The sequence below is a fragment of the Colias eurytheme genome, chromosome 20, assembly GCF_061535395.1.
Source record: "Colias eurytheme isolate Ceu_HAF_F1 chromosome 20, ilColEury1 Martin Lab GWU primary, whole genome shotgun sequence".
NCBI classification, from domain to species: domain Eukaryota; kingdom Metazoa; phylum Arthropoda; class Insecta; order Lepidoptera; family Pieridae; genus Colias; species Colias eurytheme.
The window spans coordinates 5,823,505-5,841,176 of record NC_142999.1 but is presented as its reverse complement, the minus strand read 5'-3'; the positions used below and the strand labels follow the sequence as shown (position 1 = coordinate 5,841,176).

The following is a 17,672-nucleotide window of genomic DNA, read 5'->3' as shown; positions in this document are numbered from 1 at the left end:
TACATACTTGTACAATGTACATAGATACGTATTATAAGGTAGTTCATAAGGTAGCTATTAATTAGTATTATTATGTAACCTACAGTGAACTAAAGGTATTATTTTATTGGGTCTTTGCCCGGGTTGAAAAGTATTTTCCAGTGACAATTTGTATGTCTGAATAGCTTTCTGGTTCTTCAAAGAATTTTTATGAACGTTTCATATTTTCGGAGATTACCTACCTACCCCATACAAACATACAAAAGCAGAAACTTTACCTCATTAAAATATGTAATTAAGTAGGTATAGATAGATATAGATAGATAGATATATATACGTGTAGGATCAGATTTAAACATTGACTACAAACATACTTAAATATTTTGCGATGAATATGTCCTAGATATCTAAAAAAAGGTACCTATTGCGACTAACACAAAAAAAATCTTACCAGTCACAAAAAAAAATCTAAAATATATCTCTAATATAGTTAGCTTAAATCACCACATAGTATAAAACAAAGTCACTTTCTCTGTCCCTATGTCCCTTTGTATGCTTAAATCTTTAAAATGACGCAACGGATTTTGATGCGGTTTTTTAAATAGATAGAGTAATTCAAGAGGAAGGTTTTAGTATATAGTTTATCAGGTTTTAGATAAAGCGGGCGAAGCTGCGGGCGGTAAGCTACTATAAAATAAAGTATTTGTAATGTTTTGTAAAGTAAGGTAATTGTAGTTGAAATACATAAAATACATTTGAGATGGGCCGTTGCGTTGTTATAAAGCGATACATTTACCTACTTTCATTGCTCTTTATTGTATACAGAAAATATTCTACATAATATATTTCAGAAAAGAGTAGGTACTACGGTACCACAGACATATACAGGGTGTCCCAAAAAGTAGTGATATACTGAAGCTGGGAGGTAGAGGACTTAGAGGGCTATCCGAATCACCCCCATGTGTGTTATGCGATTTTTCGTATTTTCGGAATTATTACATTTTTTTCAATTTTTCATCTATCGCCGAGTACGATGAGATTTTTATTTATGGTGACGTGAATTATTGCGCTAGATGCTTGTTTTTTTTTGTGTGCTAAGCTGAAAGATAGGCCAATTCAGTATGGTAACATTTACTATCGTTAGATCTTCGAATGGAATAAAAAAAAGAATTAAATGCTATGAAAGATAAAATTACCCAGTATGTTCATAACTTCAAGGGCCCATAAAAAAATAAAATCACATGAAAAAGGTTTTCCATTTGGCTTATAAAAACTTGCTCTATCGATCAGGTAGCTACCCTAAAAATTTCATTTTATTATTCTGAAGGCTTCAATCGAAAAATTGAAATCTAAATGTGGTAAGTGCAAAATTTTTATTAACATGATGATCATTAAAACCAATAAATAGGTGTTTAAAAATGAATTTTTTTTAAATAGCCCCGCTGTTGCTCAATGCAAGTGCGACATCACCGTAAAAAGTTGTCTTTTTAATGTCTGAATGCTCTTTTATCATTTTTAATGGTTTCTTCTGCTACTATGAATTTCCGGGTTATTTCGTCCAAATTGTGGCAGTCTCTCGTCTTTGTAGTATCCCCACGGAAAAAATTCAATAGGGTTTATGTCCGGAGACCGTGGAGGCCAGGCTAAAGGGCAAAAATACCCTGAAAGATGGATTGGTCGTTGCAGCCTGCGCATGCGCCGGTGACGCCTGCTTTAAAGCCTGGCCTCCACGGTCCCTCGAATAAACCCCATTGATTTTTTTTCAATGGGGATACTAAAAAGACCTCGGCTACTTGAGAGAATGCCCCAATTTGGACGAAATAACCCGGAAATTCATAGTAGCAGAAGAAACCATTAAAAATGATAAAAAAGCATTCAGACATTTAAAAGACAACTTTTTACGGTGATGTCGCACTTGCACTGAGCAACAGCGGGGCTATTTAAAAAAATTCTGGTAATTAAACACCTATTTATTGGTTTTAATGATCATCATGTTAATAAAAATTTTGCACTTACCACATTTAGATTTCAATTTTTCGATTGAAGCCTTCAGAATAATAAAATGAAATTTTTATGGTGGCTACCTGATCGATAGAGCAAGTTTTTAAAAGCCAAATGGAAAACCTTTTTTATGTGATTTTATTTTTTTATGGGCCCTTGAAGTTATGAACATACTGGGTAATTTTATCTTTCTTGGCATTTAATTCTTTTTTTTATTCCATTCGAAGATCTAACGATAGTAAATGTTACCATACTGAATTGGCCTATCTTTCAGCTTAGCACACAAAAAAAATCAAGCATCTAGCGCAATAATTCACGTCACCATAAATAAAAATCTCATCGTACTCGGCGATAGATGAAAAATTGAAAAAAATGTAATAACTACGAAAATACGAAAAATCGCATAACATACATGGGGGTGATTCGGATAGCCCTCTTGGTCCTCTACCTCCCAGCTTCCGTTCATCACTACTTTTTGGGACACCCTGTATAATACTATACATACTAGTAACTATAGGCATGTTTATAAATATCCGTTTCGCGCGCATTAATGTCGGCCATCTTTACGTGATTTCAATAAAAAATCCTTCGCGAGTAGTAACAATTGATTTTTTTCCTTGTAATGCATGTGCAAGTTCGTTAGTTACAGGCATTATTTTTCCTAAAAAATATGTTTTATTTTATAGAGTTATTTCACGTTACATACGATCAATATTACCTAATTGCAAAAAAATTAAGGTCTGTGTGTTTAAATGTTATTTCCTTGATAGTATCTATAACAAAAAATTAAAGCGATGTTTTAAAAAATTAAGATAAATTTTGTTTTTGAAACAATACTATTTTTAATAGGGTAAAAAATTAATAACAAACTTTACCTGTTTGTTCAAATTACATATTATATTATGTTAATCACTACACACAGGGTTTGCTAAGCACTGTATTATTTAAATGTTTATTTGTTTTTAAGAGGAAAATACGTGCCACAGCCACTTATACGTACATATATATTTATAAGACCATAGCGACTGTAGTGTTATAACGTTTTTAATTAAAGTAATTAAATCCAAAAACATCTTCTCTATTAGTAAAGAAAACGAGTACCGTATGTTCGAGTGAGCATTGTATGTTCATTCATAGTTAAGTGTGACAAATAGAATCGTCCCAAACAATAGTTCTGTTCACACCTGCCTATTGTAACCGTTATATTATGCAAATCAAGTAAAGACGACACACTTCCTAAAGAAAGGGAAACAAAAATATTAGGAAATGTTTAACTGAATAGTGCGTGAAGTAGTATGTTTTTAGCATTTTGTACATGCGTATTTTAATATTAATTATTGATTACGTTCCGCATCATTCAAGATGCATGTAATCATTACTAATTGTACCTACTGGGGTATGATAGACATACATAAATGCTTTCTGTTTTTTATATGACGTAAAAAGTCAGTAAATAATAAAACTCTTTGGTTTATAAATTTAAAGTAGGTAAATAGTCAGTCGTTTATATAGGTTTTTTTAAGACATAAGAATGATTACCAATGCTTGCGAAGTGCAATGTAGGACAGTCATAGAATTGTATCTGTATAAGTAGAAGAATAAATCATTTATTTGCACTAATGAGTTACAATTTCATGCATAAAAATTATCATAGGATCGCGCGATCGGAATGAAGCCTGGCATAGAGAATTATAGTAAAAATGGTATTTTTATCTGATTTAATCTGAGATTACGTGCTATAAATGACATAAAATACGTATGTGGAAAACCTATAAGTTCATAATATTATATCGCTGTTATACGTATAATCGCTCTGGGCACAGACTACGGAGCTACAAATTGTAGTCAAGAGAAATAATTGTCCGAACGACTGCACTGGAAGTTTACTTTCTCAGGCGGTATGCGCTGTATACTGTCGGCAAAATATTATCCTTTTTAAATTGATTTTTTTTTGAGAAATTTTTGTAGGTAAGTAAATGTCTATTTAACATATTATTCCAGTTAATTTTAGAATTATAAATAATCATTTTCGTTTTGTTGAGATATTCAAATTTTTAAACAAAATTTGAGCATTTTAAAATACACAACATTTTATGTTGTAAATTTTAACTAGAATAATGTTTTCCAATCAATATTCTTTATGATATTGATTGGAAAAAGAAAAAAAAGCGGATAAAATATGCACATCTTTATTTTTACAATTAGTAATGATTGGCATTTCTAAGGAATTAAGCAGTGACTTACATTCAAATCAATATTGCCTAAGCAAATGATATACTTAAATACTATTTGTTTGCTGTCTGTACCTCGGTGCAGTACAATAGAGTAGGGTCAGAGCAGTGCGTTCACCGCATAGTACCGTGGTTTACGCGTTTAACACTTAACTAGAATGGACCTTTTTGATCTTACTTGATACAATGCCAAAGGAGAATTATGCTTTTATTATATAAACCTAAATTAGAATCAATTGATGCTTGATTTAATTCATTCTGAAACATAATGGCAATGGTGACAATTTCACCCTTAATTATTCAACTAGGTTTAATTTATACCTTATGGCACACTAAAATATATTTAAACATTATATTGCCTTGAATAATTATTTTAAACGAGAACGTCTGCGACGTCATTAGGCTTCATTTTTGTTTTCGTTAATTACTTAATTTAATTAATTAGCGATCTTCATTTAAATATCTTCTCAATATGAAGTGAGTCTCTCCGTCTGTATTTGGTAGTCCATTGTCTGAATTGTAAACATTTCATAAGACACATCCGCTTACTTTCTAAGTAATTTGTCGGAGCGTATCCACAATGTGCTAACGTGACTCGAATGCAATGCATTCAAAGAAGACGCCAGTATGCGCCGGCCGGCGCGGTGCATTGTCATTACGCTGCATTACCGTACTATAGTACCGTTCGATTAATATGGCTATAACCTCTACTTTTTAATATCATAAATTTCTCTTTTCACACGTGAAACCTTAAAACGTACAGTGCTAAAAATAATTAATAACCTTGCGATGTAAAATATAACCCTCCATGAGGTAAAGAGATGATTTCATCGTAATTTTTTCTCATGGTATAAATAATGGATGAGGTCACGACAAAAACAATACCTGAGTTTATATTTGAATTTGGTCAACGTTGAAAGTTAATATAAATCTTTTTAATATTTAGCAGTACATTTTGAACAAGATTATTTCTTAAATTACCTATATGAAGAATACAATCTTTGTGATATTACAGTGCTGGTAACATGTTTTGTAACACGATAACATAGTACTTATCAACAACGTCATAGTCATCACAGTATGCACTCAAATGGTGATACTCGTTGATGGGGTAACTCTTGGGTAACTGTACTAAAATGCTGTGAAGTCTCATAACAATAATAATTAGTATGAAGTAAATAGACTAAACTAGGGATAAACACATACTTCTCGGTTAGTACAGGAAGTATCCGTTGTAAATATGTAATTGCTTCGCAGTGAAAGCATCCTGTATCTTTATATTAGTTTATGGTTCCTGTGTGAACAATTCAGTTTTATAAGAGATGTAGGCACGGTCACTGTCCCATACAACCTTCACACGAGTCATTCAATGTTCTACAACAATAACGACCTTTAAATGGCAGCGAAAACTAAATGCAGATTTCCCTTTAGAGAAATTGAATAGAAAGCTCAATATTGTATTCATTTCCTTCTAGCAAAATCTTATTAACCTGTCCATAATAATTCCTTAGTCCGTTTTCTTTCGTTCATAAGAAGAATTTGATTTGTTTAAAAATACAAAACTTTTTATGCAAGGGACTTATACCACAAGTGATACGTAGGTACAATAGGTTTTTAATTCTCCGTAAAGTCTCCATAGCTATTTTATTTCACTTGTTCACCTTGTTTCTATCATTACATATTGCACACGTAACTGTTATTCTACACACAATCTTGTAATATAATTCTCATTTTTATATTTACCTATATTGTATTAATGTCGTATCCTTATCTATACTAATAGCTATAGATATCCTATGTTTCTAAATATTAGAACAAAAAACTACTAAACAGATTTCTAAAAATATTTTACTCACAGAAAGCTGTATTATTCCTTAGTAACATAGGCTATATTTTTAATTGTTTTTATCCCAGGAAAACCCGGGTACAGCCAGGACGAGCTAGTTCATTATAATAATATTGACCTCACTTGATGGTACATCCATTCTTCTAGGTTAACGATGGGTTTTAATTATAACAAGTCTAGATAGTAATACCGCTAGATTCTCGACCTACATACTCTTCCACGAGAACCAGTTGTATCGATATCACAGTTACATTGATGTTATCAGTTTGTAATAGTTAAGTTAATGGAGATGTAATTGAAATAATGCTTTGTTTATTCTGTACAAGTATGCTACAAAGTCATGCTTTTGAATTTAACGAACAATCTCAAAGATTGATTGAGTAAAACTTTTATGTAGCATATATATGTCAATTTTAATAATGGGGAAAGAAATAAGTAGGTAGGTACGATAACAATATTAATTTATTTTTCCAGTATTCATATTGGCCATTGGGCTAAGTGAAGCGCGTTGGCTGCGACGCGGCAGATCAAACCAGCCACAGGAAACCAGCTTCATTGGAGAGGCTACAAATCTGATATCGACTGCTCTTTTGCAGGTTGGTACCTTATCTTTGAGTAAATGTAGCATAGCTTATTAACCGTGGTACTATGAATTTGAATGGAGTATTTATTGTACCCAAGTAATTTTTTTCTATTACCTTAGTTATAATTTTAAACTATTTGTTTGTACGGTTACTTAATTGTACAACCATTCCAAAAGGTGAATGTGATATGAATGTAATGATAATTTTTTCACGTTCTAGGACAACATCGACACTGAAAATGATGTCGCATTTTCTCCACTTGGCTATTCGGCCATTCTAGCCATATTAGCGGAAGGTGCAAGCGGGGAAACTAAAGAACAAATAATGACAGCGCTTCATCTACCCAATGATCAGAAACTAATACGTACAACTTATAGATACATTCTACAAAGATTAAAGTACACTAATAAATTCGAACAAAACAAACCAGAACTTCAGAACTATTTTTATGTTTACAAAAATTATTCCATCAATAATGATTACAAAAAAATATTAGAGGAATACTATCTGACTGATGTGAAATCTGTAGAAAGACACACAGATTACATTCCAGATGATGATGATGACGATTATAACACTGACTCAAAAGTTGAAAATGAAAAGAATAAGGATATTAAAGCTACCGAGCCTCTAAAAGAAAACAACGATGATGATAAACCACATAAAATTAATTTGACTACTATAAATTATAAGCCTGCCAAAAACATAAAAGAACAGATAAAACTGGTGAAAACAGAACCAGCTACTGACAATTTTGATAGCGAAGAAGAAACAATGGTTGCAGATGAAGCTAGAAACCATATAAGAAAAGAGCGAAAGCTTACCTTGGAAAAGGATGTTTCTTCCAGCTTCGCAGTAAGTAACGTGGATAGAAAAGATGATTACGAATGTAAGTTTTATGAAACCTTATTATATAGGTACATATTTAAATAAGTTTACGTGGAAATAACTAATTATGTATAAAGTTATGCAGTTTATTCGATTATGTACAATGCTCAAAGAATGATAACAAAAGAAATACTATGGTACGTAATGTGTTTTTTATAACTTACCATTTTTTTGCAGCATGCCACTCAATAATGCTTATTTTTAATGGGATGTATTTCCGAGGCTCTTGGAAAAAGCCTTTCGACACTATCGAGCCTGGTCTATTCTACAAATCTTCAACAGAAAAGAAACAAATCCCCATGTTGAAGACTCGTGGAAAGTTCATGACAGGATCGTTACCAGAGCTTGACAGTGAATCATTACTTATACCGTATGATGTAAGTACGTTTTGAATAAGCGAAGTCATTAAATGTATTGTAACATCGTAAATTATTTAAAAATACATAAGGAAATCGAGATACATTGCAATACCAAGTAATATCGCTTTGAAATCATCAACTGTATAATGTTATGTTTATGTTACATTTAAATCGTGGTGTTTTGAATAAAATTTATTTATCAAATTGTTACAAATTTAAACCAGTTTCTAATTAAACATTTTACATACCATTTCAGGGTGGAAGATATGCTTTGTTGATATTGAAGCCAAGAAGCCGAGATGGTCTAACACGACTCGTCGCTGATTTACCGTCAGTTACCATTTCAGACATCAAAGAAAGTCTTATTGAAGAAGAATTACGAGTATCATTACCGTCTTTCTACGCATCTACCGTAACAAAATCTGTTCCTTCTCTGGCTAAGGTTGGTACAAATATCAAAATTCATTGTATTGTTATAATGTGATTTAATTATTATTAAATTGAAGACCATTTTATTTATAGCCAGTTTCATAACTTCTAAATTTCTACGTAGCTTATATTTTGTCAGTTAAAATATCATTGAAATAATGTGTGGAAGTAGGTAAACAAAACTGGCTAACAGTAACTTTATCAGCAAGGTGAGACGACCCGTTATAAAATAAATACTAATTAAAATATCATGTAACTTTGTATGAGAGCTATGAAAATCGTAGTAATCCTTCATTTTATTATAATTTTAGATTGGGGTAAGCCGCATTTTCGGACGTGAAGCAGAATTAAACGGAATGTCTGATCATGGAATTTTCGTTCGGGATCTCGTGCAGAACGTTGTTGTCAGAGTTGATAATGCACCTTCGGCATCATTATTTAGCGGTAAGGCATAATTAAAGCAAAGATAATATAATACTATAATAGATTAAAGTAATAAAAGGGTGATAGTTCTTGTAATTTTTGACAAGAGCACCTTTATTTTAAAAAGAGACATCCCCATTTTCTGTGATAGGAAAACTAACAAATATCATTGACATTTTTTTATATTTAAGTAGTATAGTCATAGTTGTGTTCATATATTTTTGGACTAAGTAGTTATAATGCATTGCACTTTTTATCAATTTTCCCTTACGGATTAGTGTTGTTCTTATATTAACAAATACAATTAATTAAGATTAATAATCACGCAATTAGAAGGATTAACATAAACATGTTTACGATAGTAAAATGTTAATCCTTCTTGTTAATAATTGTCAACACTTAATTACTGTCCAACATTTGTTTTGCGTTTAGCAATATTTAATTATCTTTGACACATACTTCACTAAGGTTATTTATGATGCAAAGTATATTTATACGCTAGTCTTTTTTATTAAGAACTATAGAATTATCTGACATATTTTTTAACTCAACTGCTGGATGCACTGCGATCTGTGAAGCATCTTTTTGATATAAATTACAGAAAAGATGCTGAATGCATCAATGCTGGAATCTAATAAAACCTTAATTCGTAACTATTTAACGTTACCAATACAACTCCATTTGTTTTCTATTGTTTATTAAACTCGGACAGATCACAGAGCTTTATAAAAAGACAGATCACAGAGCTTTATAAATTAAGACTTTAACTTATTTTACAGCTAGCAACACATTGGAATCACTGAAGAACCTTCCACTGTTTGAAGAGAAAGCACCTCGTCTCTTTGCCGTTGAGCATCCATTCATTTTTTACGTCATTGACACTTTGGACAATCTTATATTGATTACTGGAAAAATCGCTGATCCTCGTTCAGTTTCTAGTGAAGAGAAAAGCCTTGGATTAGCTTAGTTTATTAGCTACAGCAGCTACATAATTTCATATGTGGAAAGAGCGAATTCAGTCATCAATAACTTTGTTGTAAACTTATATTATTATTATTATCGTTTATCGTAAATATGCATATGAGGAGTTCATAAATTAGTTAGGTGTATAGTCAGATGTACTTAATTGTACGAATAATAGTTCATAAGCCGAATGTTATTTTTAAACATGACTTTTTAGGATTTGCTGAGGTTGAGATTGTGTTGTATAACCAGAAGCATTTGATATTGAAAAAAGTACACAGCTTAGTTAGTAAGGTAAATTATTGTTAGACGATATTGTGATATGTTTAAGATTAAATTATTATTTATTTTCTTATTGCTGTTTTATTTTACTGTAAATACTAAATACCCTTATATATTCCATTTGCTTATAACGTAGGTACCTATAGTAGCCACTCACATCTGTTCTACGCAGGAAGTTATTTAAATTAAAATTTTTACAATACAACAAAGCAAAAACAAATCTGTTGTGTCGTTCTTGAGTAGTAGAACAATGGTTCTACTACTTAATGAAACTTAATTAAATGTAATTACTTAACCTTTCTTTTTATTAACGAAATACATAATAACACAGAATTAAGAAAATATCCGTATGTATGAAAATATCAGTAGGTATGTTTATTATCCGATATGATGATTAATGATCCAATATGATTCCGTATTGTAAATGAACCTAAAGAGCCTTTGACTATTTTTTAAAATCTAAATGATAAATAATAATTAAAACTAGCGGTCCGCCCCGGCTTCGCCCGTGGTACATATTTACGTTTTCTCTACATAAGAACCATCCTCGTACTTCAAGGAATATAATAGAAAAGAATTATCGAAATCGGTTCAGCCGTTCACACGTGATGCCGTGACAACGCGAAACGGGTGCGGACCCGCCGCCTTTTTATAGCTCCCGCCGCGAAGCGCGTCGAACGCGGCAACTGATACACAAAAATAATCCTTATGGCATGTAATTCACGCGCGATGACTTATAGGGTATTTCATGTATAACTTTGGTGTTTCTACACCGATTTACATGATTCTTTTACTATAACCTGCCCAGGAGTATGAAGAATAATTGTGCCAAATTTCGTTAAAATCCATCGTGTAGTTTTTGTTTCTATAACGAATATACAGACAGACAGACAGACAGACAGACAGACAGACAAAAATTTTACTGATTGCATTTTTGGCATCAGTAGCGATCCCTTATCACCCCTTCATAGTTTTTTTTTTAAATATATTTCATGTACAGAATTGGCCTCTCTACAGATTTATTATAAGTATAGATTTCGAGCTTATCAATTACTTATATGAAGTATAAAAATCTAGTTTAATTATACCTAATTATTATTATAATAACTTCATCCCGACCGATAGACAGTGAGGGTAGATTGAAATAAATTAAATAGAAATAAGACATAACGTTACTTTAAACAATGTAACGGCTGCGCTGGGCGGAGTCGGTTGCTTTATTTTATTTAAGTAATAAGTAATTTAGTAAATAAGTGATTATAATGGCATTTAACAAAGAAAATAATAAAAGCTTCATGCATAAATCGAAAATCCCATTACCTATTCATCCATTGCCGGGAAATTCTAAGAAGATACTAAAAAAACAAAATTCGGAAAATGAAAGGCGTCCATTAAAAACTCTGCAAGCCCAGGCATCAAATGTACCAAACCAAGATATCAAGAAAGATGATAAGAAACCAGTACAAAAGAAATATAGATTGAGAAAATCAAGAAGTTTAACACCCATTTCAAGACACGTCACACTTCGCACTAACAGAGAAAATTTAGATTGGGATTATAAAGTTTTTAAAGATGATGGAAACAATAGTGTTATTTATATAAGCGATGATGATGATGTCGAGGAGATAGCAAGTAGCAGCGAGAACATTAATTATTTTAGTAAAAACGACTTTAGAAATTGTTTAGGTATCAAAAATTTAAAAAAGACAGGTACGCCTACACCCGGCCTTTTTGGATCTAGTCAGACAAAAAACATTAAGAAAAGTCTAAAACGACCCCACAGCAGAGAATTACTGGATCGGCAGTTTTCCGCAAAGAAATCTAGAGGAGAGGATGATGAAAAATATAAAAGACGATTAAAGTTCAATGAGTGTTCATCCGAGTTATTGAAATCTTCTGATCTTTGTAAGTAATACAAAAAATTATTATAATAAACTATACTTATAAACCAACTAAATATAATAAAAATTGTACATTCGTTGGGGAGCTATAACTAGTGTAACTGACCAAACTTTATTTTATTTTAAAGATTTAATCTTTTTAATTTAATATTTTAAAGATTTAATTTAATCATTTTGAAATCGGATTGAATAAATCCTCCACTACTACTCTTATATATACTTATGGTATCTGTGATATTTATTCTATTTTCAGCAACAAGCACATACAAAGATTCTTTGCAACGAGAATATGAGAGTGAGATATTTACTCATCTGATTACTAAAGAAAAAAAGTGGCCTAAACACTTAACGACACCAAATGCTACTAGAGCGTGTATATTGAATTGGTTGTTAAAAGTCAATGTGAGTAGAATATGATTGGAACATAATTCGTAAGAATTGCTTTATTTATGTTATAATTTGGTGACTGGATTATACTGAAAATTCTAAAGTGAAACATTATTGAACAACGATTATTGAAAGACTTTTTGAATAATTAACTAATGGAAAATAAAATAAAAATAATTAATGTATTATTTTTTATTATCTAGGGTGCTGGTGGTAATCCGGCAACAATTCAAACAGCAACTTGGTATTTGGATTCAGTATTAGAAGTTGGCCCAGTGCCTATAGAAAACTTACAGCTATTTGCAACTGCCTGTTTTTGGATAGCCCAAAAAATACATGGCCCAGTAACAACTGCTCATAAGTTGGTGAAATGTTCTAATCATGCATTTACCACCAAATATCTTCTTAAAGCTGAAGCATTGATTCTAATAAACTTGGTATGTACTCTGATATCATTCATTTTCAGATTGTATGAATATGCTATAGAACCGACATATAAAATATTGATACAATGATTGTTACAATTTAATTGTTTGCAATTCAATTATTTTTGTACGTCTCATAGCTTTGTAAGAGAGTTTTAATGCAATATAATTTTGCTGGCAAAAACATTTTTTAATTGTATCTATTCTTCTATCAAGATAAATAAAGTAGTACCGACTGACACTGAACATATTTTACAGAAAATGCCTCCTCAACCGGTGCTACCTCAAGAATTTGTAACCTATCTTTCATTGTGGTGCAGTGGCAATGATCCTGACCTTGAATTGGCAGCGACATTTATCTGTATGTGTGGGATGATACTAGATATGGGGTTGTTAGATGAATACCCCTCTGTGATAGGCGCTGCTGCTGTACGAAATGCCGTCGTTTTGCTGAGGAAACATGATCTCTTGGATAAACTGGAAACATGTCCAGTGTGAGTATATTACCAGAGATCTGGTGGTGTCCGATATTATTGTTGGAGTGATGATATTTTTTAATTAAAATAGGATAATGTACTAATAAGTAATAAGTATTAGTTGCTGTAATTTTATGATGTGTATTTTTGTTTTACACTGTTTTTACAAGTTCTGTAAATTAAGAAAATACTGGCGTACCAGGCATATGAGTTAAAATACTATCAAGATATTTCATAACCTGGTTCTATCTTGTCAAAATAAAACGAAAAATGAATCCGAGAAAATCCAATAACAGTTCTAAAGTAAAAACATATCTTTTCAGGTTTGAAGAAATAGAAAAGAAGTCAAATTTGTACAACGTCTGCGCAATTCAGAGGAAAGCTGTCCTTTTGCTGGCATCACCTTTGTTTGAATACAAGGCACCATTGGAACTGTATAACACCAGTTCACAAAATATACCATTAAAAATACTATCGGAAGCGAAATACTTATCTATGGTTGACAAAAGAACCAAAATAGACTTAAGCCCAAAAAGAAACAAAATTTTTCAATTGTGATATCATATTAGTTGTGTACATTTTTTTTATTAATAGTGTCATTAAATAAGTAACTTGTATTTTTACTGTGCTTTTAAAATGTCTCAGACGGTGAAAAGTCAATGTTGTGCTAATTTGTGATAGTTTCGTAATATATTAATTATTATTTTATTATTTAATAAATAAATGAAATATAACTATGTGTTTTCTTTGCTTTGATTGAAATGGGTATGTATATCAGTTCTTCCCTCTGGACTATTTAATATTAAAAATATTTTTATATTCTTACCAGTACCTAGTTCTTGAGATTACCACGTTTAAACAAATAAATTAGATAAAGATATATTTATACATTCTGGCTTATCTAATGTTTCGAGATTAATATAGTAGTCATGGAGTATCATAAGTTCTATAAAATCATTAGTAGTAAATAGTAATCATTAGTAAATTTATGAACTGAACTTCGTCTTATAATCAACATATGAAAAGAATCCATTTAAAATCAACATCAAGAAAATATAACCTGTTTGAATGGGAAAACCACAAGCGAAGTAGCCGATGTCTCGACGCTTACACCAAGAGTAATATGTAAAAGAAATCTACAAGCAAATACGACTTTAATGAATTGAAACAAAGTCCTAATTTTATTGGATTTGTTTTTAATACTAAATGAATGACGATTAATGTAATCTTGAACACGGTCATTCTCGCGACAGAAGTCAACGTTGTCTTTTGTTTTGTTTTTAAATATCTAGTCACAAATATTTAAAAGAAATGACAATATATAATAAATGAAATCAAAGTTTATATTGTAAAGCATTGTGGAAATATAATAAAGTGCTGTGCTTCGAGCTACATATAATGTTGCTCTTACTACGTATGTATCTCATCAACTTGTTATGATTTTGATTAAGGAAAAATTCTTAATTATTTTTTATTGACTTCCTCTTTTTAAAATTACGAAGATGAACAGAAATGACTGTATATATTTTTATGTGAATAAGGTATGTTTTTAAGTGTTGTGTCTCTGCAGTTTTCCAGATTATCATCTTTGTTGATGTCAAAAGTCAAGCAAATAATCAACAACAGAATGGATTTACCCAACAAAATATAAATCCAACATACTATTATCCTGATCAGACTTATAGATTGAATAGAAATGTACCAGGATATGCGGTGTACCCTAATGACAATCAGATAAACAGATTTAGTGAATTAGACCAGAATACTACACCTTCCTTAGGGAATAGAAATGGAGATGTTGGTTTTGTTCCACTGCAGGCAGGGGTTTCCAAGCCAAGTGTACTACTGCAGAATGTAGCACCACAACAAGAATTGTTGAGTAATGTCAGTCATGGTATCACTGATTTAGGAATAAATCTGTTAAGAGTAAGTACATAATGATAACAGTTTTAAATTTTCAAAGACAAATACTACTACTACCAAGAGTAATCTGTGGTTGGTCAATTAAACTTGATATTTTTACATTCTAAAGCGTTTAATTAAGAATTTACGTAGATGTGATATTTAAAAAATACGCATTTGTACCTACTTGATATTGAACCGCAACTATGATTTAATCAATTAACAGAACAGCTAGCCAAGTAGAAAAAAAATGCTTCGATAAGCTTCCTAAATATTGTCAAAAGTGTCGGTTCGTAAGTGGCGTAAATATAGGTACAGCTGTCGGGGATATAAAGGCAATAATTTATTAAATGGACAATGCAATGCATGCAATGGACATGTCTATACATTTCTGTTATTTATTTCAGAGTGCGATGCAGTTGCAACAAGGTAATATAATGATGTCACCAACGTCAATAGCGACTCTTTTAGCCCTTTTGCAGCAAGGAACGACTGGTGGTGCTCAGGAACAAATAACCAATTCTTTGCATATGGCGCCAGAAATAACAGCGCCAATTTATAGGAGACTTACCATAGATATGAGAGTGAGTAGAAGATACATTATTATGAATAATGAAGAAGTGTAAATGAAATACGTCGTATTGAGAAAAATATATGTCAACTGGATTTCCAACCGCGGTTCACCCGCGTTTTCAAAAAAAAAAAACCCGCAAAATTCCCGTTCCTGTGAAATATCCGGGATTAATTAAAGTAGCCTATGTCTTATTCTGGGTCTTCAGCTCCATACATACCAAATTTAATTGAAATCGTTTCAGTAGTATTTTAGACACCAATTCTTAATACCTTTATTAATTAATATTACATTACACATGCCTTAATTACCTACTACCTATTTTAGACCTATATTTTTCTACTATTACAGAAACGTAATTCACGAAACATTCTGACAGTAGCCAATAATGTAGTAGTAGCTGATACTTTCGATCTGTATCCAGCGTTTAAAACTACTGCAATACGTAATTTTGGTAGTGAAGTAACCCCCATGAATTTCGCTGGGTCCGAACAAGCAGCGAAGAAAATTAATAGATGGGTTGCTGATAATACGAAGAACAAAATTACAGACATGCTACCACCAGGTTTGTTAAATGAATATTAAACTTACATTTTTGTACTTACGTACAATAATATTTCAAAATGCATTAAAAATAATAGGTAACTTTTCTTTTTTAACTTTGAATGGCAAATAACATAGATCTTTTAAAATTTCAGACATTTTCAATTTAAACACACAACTGGTGCTTGTGAATGTAGTGTATTTCAGAGGGCTTTGGGAGACAAAATTTAAGCCTGAGGCAACTATGCCACGAGAATTTCATCTGAAAAATGGGCAATCTGTGACGGTACCATTTATGCGTTTACAGACCTCTTTCAAATTTGGTGAAGATCCGAACACAAATTCCGTTGTCTGCATCATGCCATTTGAGGTAAAGTGCTGTTATTTTTATGAAGGCGTTACAATTTTATAGTTGTATAAAAATCTGAGATGAATTTTCTCAATTATTAGGTGTTAGTTTATCAATAAGTGGGGATTTCATATAATTGAAAAAAAAATAATCTAAAACTAAAATTTTAGTATATTATAAGTTATTAATACCGAATCATTTTCTTTTTCAGCGATACCAATATTCACTTATCCTAATTCTTCCAAATGAGGGTTCTAATACAGAAGAATTAATAGCAAAACTCACTGATGACGATGTTATTAACTATCACGCCATGACGCCAGTTGATATGCAAATTGAGATACCCAAGTTCACTATGAAGACGGATACAAATCTTCAACCGGTTTTGAAACAGGTGCTTATTTTTAATGTTAGCTAAATTCGTATAACACTTCATGCTTTATTATTTTGAAAGGATCAATCTTATTTTACGGTTATGTTTTGCTGCTAAACTAATTCTGTTGGAAGACCGCTTTAAAACAGTTCTTACTTTTACATTTCAGATGGGCATTAAAAACCTTTTCAATTCGCAATCCGAATTAGCTGGTGTCGGGATATACCGTACATTTCCACCACAAATATCGGATGCCCTACACTCAGGATATTTTAGTATAGATGAGCAAGGAGCCACTGCGGCTGCGGCATCTGCTTTTGCAGCTGTTGCTCTATCTTTTGAGGATCCTCTACCATCATTCAGGGCTAACAGGCCCTTCGTAGCTATACTATGGGATACGCAATTCGCTATACCATTGTTCATGGCTCGTATAGATGATCCATCGACATTGAAATGAATTTTACTTATATTATGTTACATAGGTTTATATTACATTTTGTGTAAATAAAATAATTGGTGTAATGTCGTTTGTCTTTCATTCATACCCAAGATACCTTATACTTAACATTATTTGTAATTGTATCTGCTTGTATTCAAAATAATTAGAGTGTCATATCATGAGTATTATTTCATTATCGATTGAAAAAAAATTTGCACGAAATTCCATTTAAACAATCAAAGCGATTAAATGTGAAGTCTATTTGGGAATAAGGGAAACCCCGAGCTTTGATACGTTTTTATGTATAGTTTAATATAAACA

General features: G+C 31.7%; 3 protein-coding genes across 3 annotated transcripts in view; all 3 read left to right on the top strand.

Moving 5' to 3' along the window:
- Spn100A (Serpin 100A) overlaps positions 1 to 10,058 on the top strand; it is a 98,670-nt gene extending 88,612 nt beyond the window's left edge. The window contains exons 4-9 of the mRNA XM_090113659.1: positions 6,532 to 6,653; positions 6,861 to 7,530; positions 7,707 to 7,906; positions 8,145 to 8,330; positions 8,629 to 8,761; positions 9,520 to 10,058. Of these exons, the coding sequence (XP_089969785.1) occupies positions 6,532 to 6,653; positions 6,861 to 7,530; positions 7,707 to 7,906; positions 8,145 to 8,330; positions 8,629 to 8,761; positions 9,520 to 9,707 (1,499 nt within the window). The 3' untranslated portion in view covers positions 9,708 to 10,058. The remainder of the gene's footprint in view (positions 1 to 6,531; positions 6,654 to 6,860; positions 7,531 to 7,706; positions 7,907 to 8,144; positions 8,331 to 8,628; positions 8,762 to 9,519) is intronic.
- Positions 10,059 to 11,201: 1,143 nt separating this feature from the next.
- Positions 11,202 to 13,836, top strand: LOC149899692 (uncharacterized). Its single transcript, XM_090113569.1, has 5 exons — positions 11,202 to 11,890; positions 12,140 to 12,288; positions 12,477 to 12,710; positions 12,957 to 13,192; positions 13,498 to 13,836. Exons 1-5 carry the CDS (start codon positions 11,248 to 11,250, stop codon positions 13,730 to 13,732), a joined length of 1,497 nt encoding a protein of 498 aa, XP_089969695.1. The 5' UTR covers positions 11,202 to 11,247; the 3' UTR covers positions 13,733 to 13,836.
- A 562-nt stretch (positions 13,837 to 14,398) lies between these two features.
- On the top strand, positions 14,399 to 17,438 carry LOC149899691 (serine protease inhibitor 3/4-like). The gene is made up of 7 exons (XM_090113568.1): positions 14,399 to 14,588; positions 14,745 to 15,100; positions 15,484 to 15,660; positions 15,999 to 16,212; positions 16,346 to 16,560; positions 16,751 to 16,933; positions 17,082 to 17,438. The coding sequence occupies exons 1-7, from the start codon at positions 14,573 to 14,575 to the stop codon at positions 17,367 to 17,369; spliced, it is 1,449 nt and encodes a 482-aa protein (XP_089969694.1). The 5' UTR covers positions 14,399 to 14,572; the 3' UTR covers positions 17,370 to 17,438.
- The last annotated feature ends 234 nt before the right edge of the window (positions 17,439 to 17,672 follow it).

Bases quoted from the DNA above. Each gene is read 5' to 3' on its own strand.
- LOC149899692 (XM_090113569.1), top strand. From the start codon at position 11,248: ATGGCATTTAACAAAGAAAATAATAAAAGCTTCATGCATAAATCGAAA. The intron at 12,711-12,956 runs GTATGTACTCTG...CATATTTTACAG, and splicing joins CATTGATTCTAATAAACTTG to AAAATGCCTCCTCAACCGGT. The intron at 13,193-13,497 runs GTGAGTATATTA...ATATCTTTTCAG, and splicing joins AAACTGGAAACATGTCCAGT to GTTTGAAGAAATAGAAAAGA.
- LOC149899691 (XM_090113568.1), top strand. The intron at 15,661-15,998 runs GTGAGTAGAAGA...CTACTATTACAG, and splicing joins GACTTACCATAGATATGAGA to AAACGTAATTCACGAAACAT. The intron at 16,561-16,750 runs GTAAAGTGCTGT...TTTCTTTTTCAG, and splicing joins TCTGCATCATGCCATTTGAG to CGATACCAATATTCACTTAT.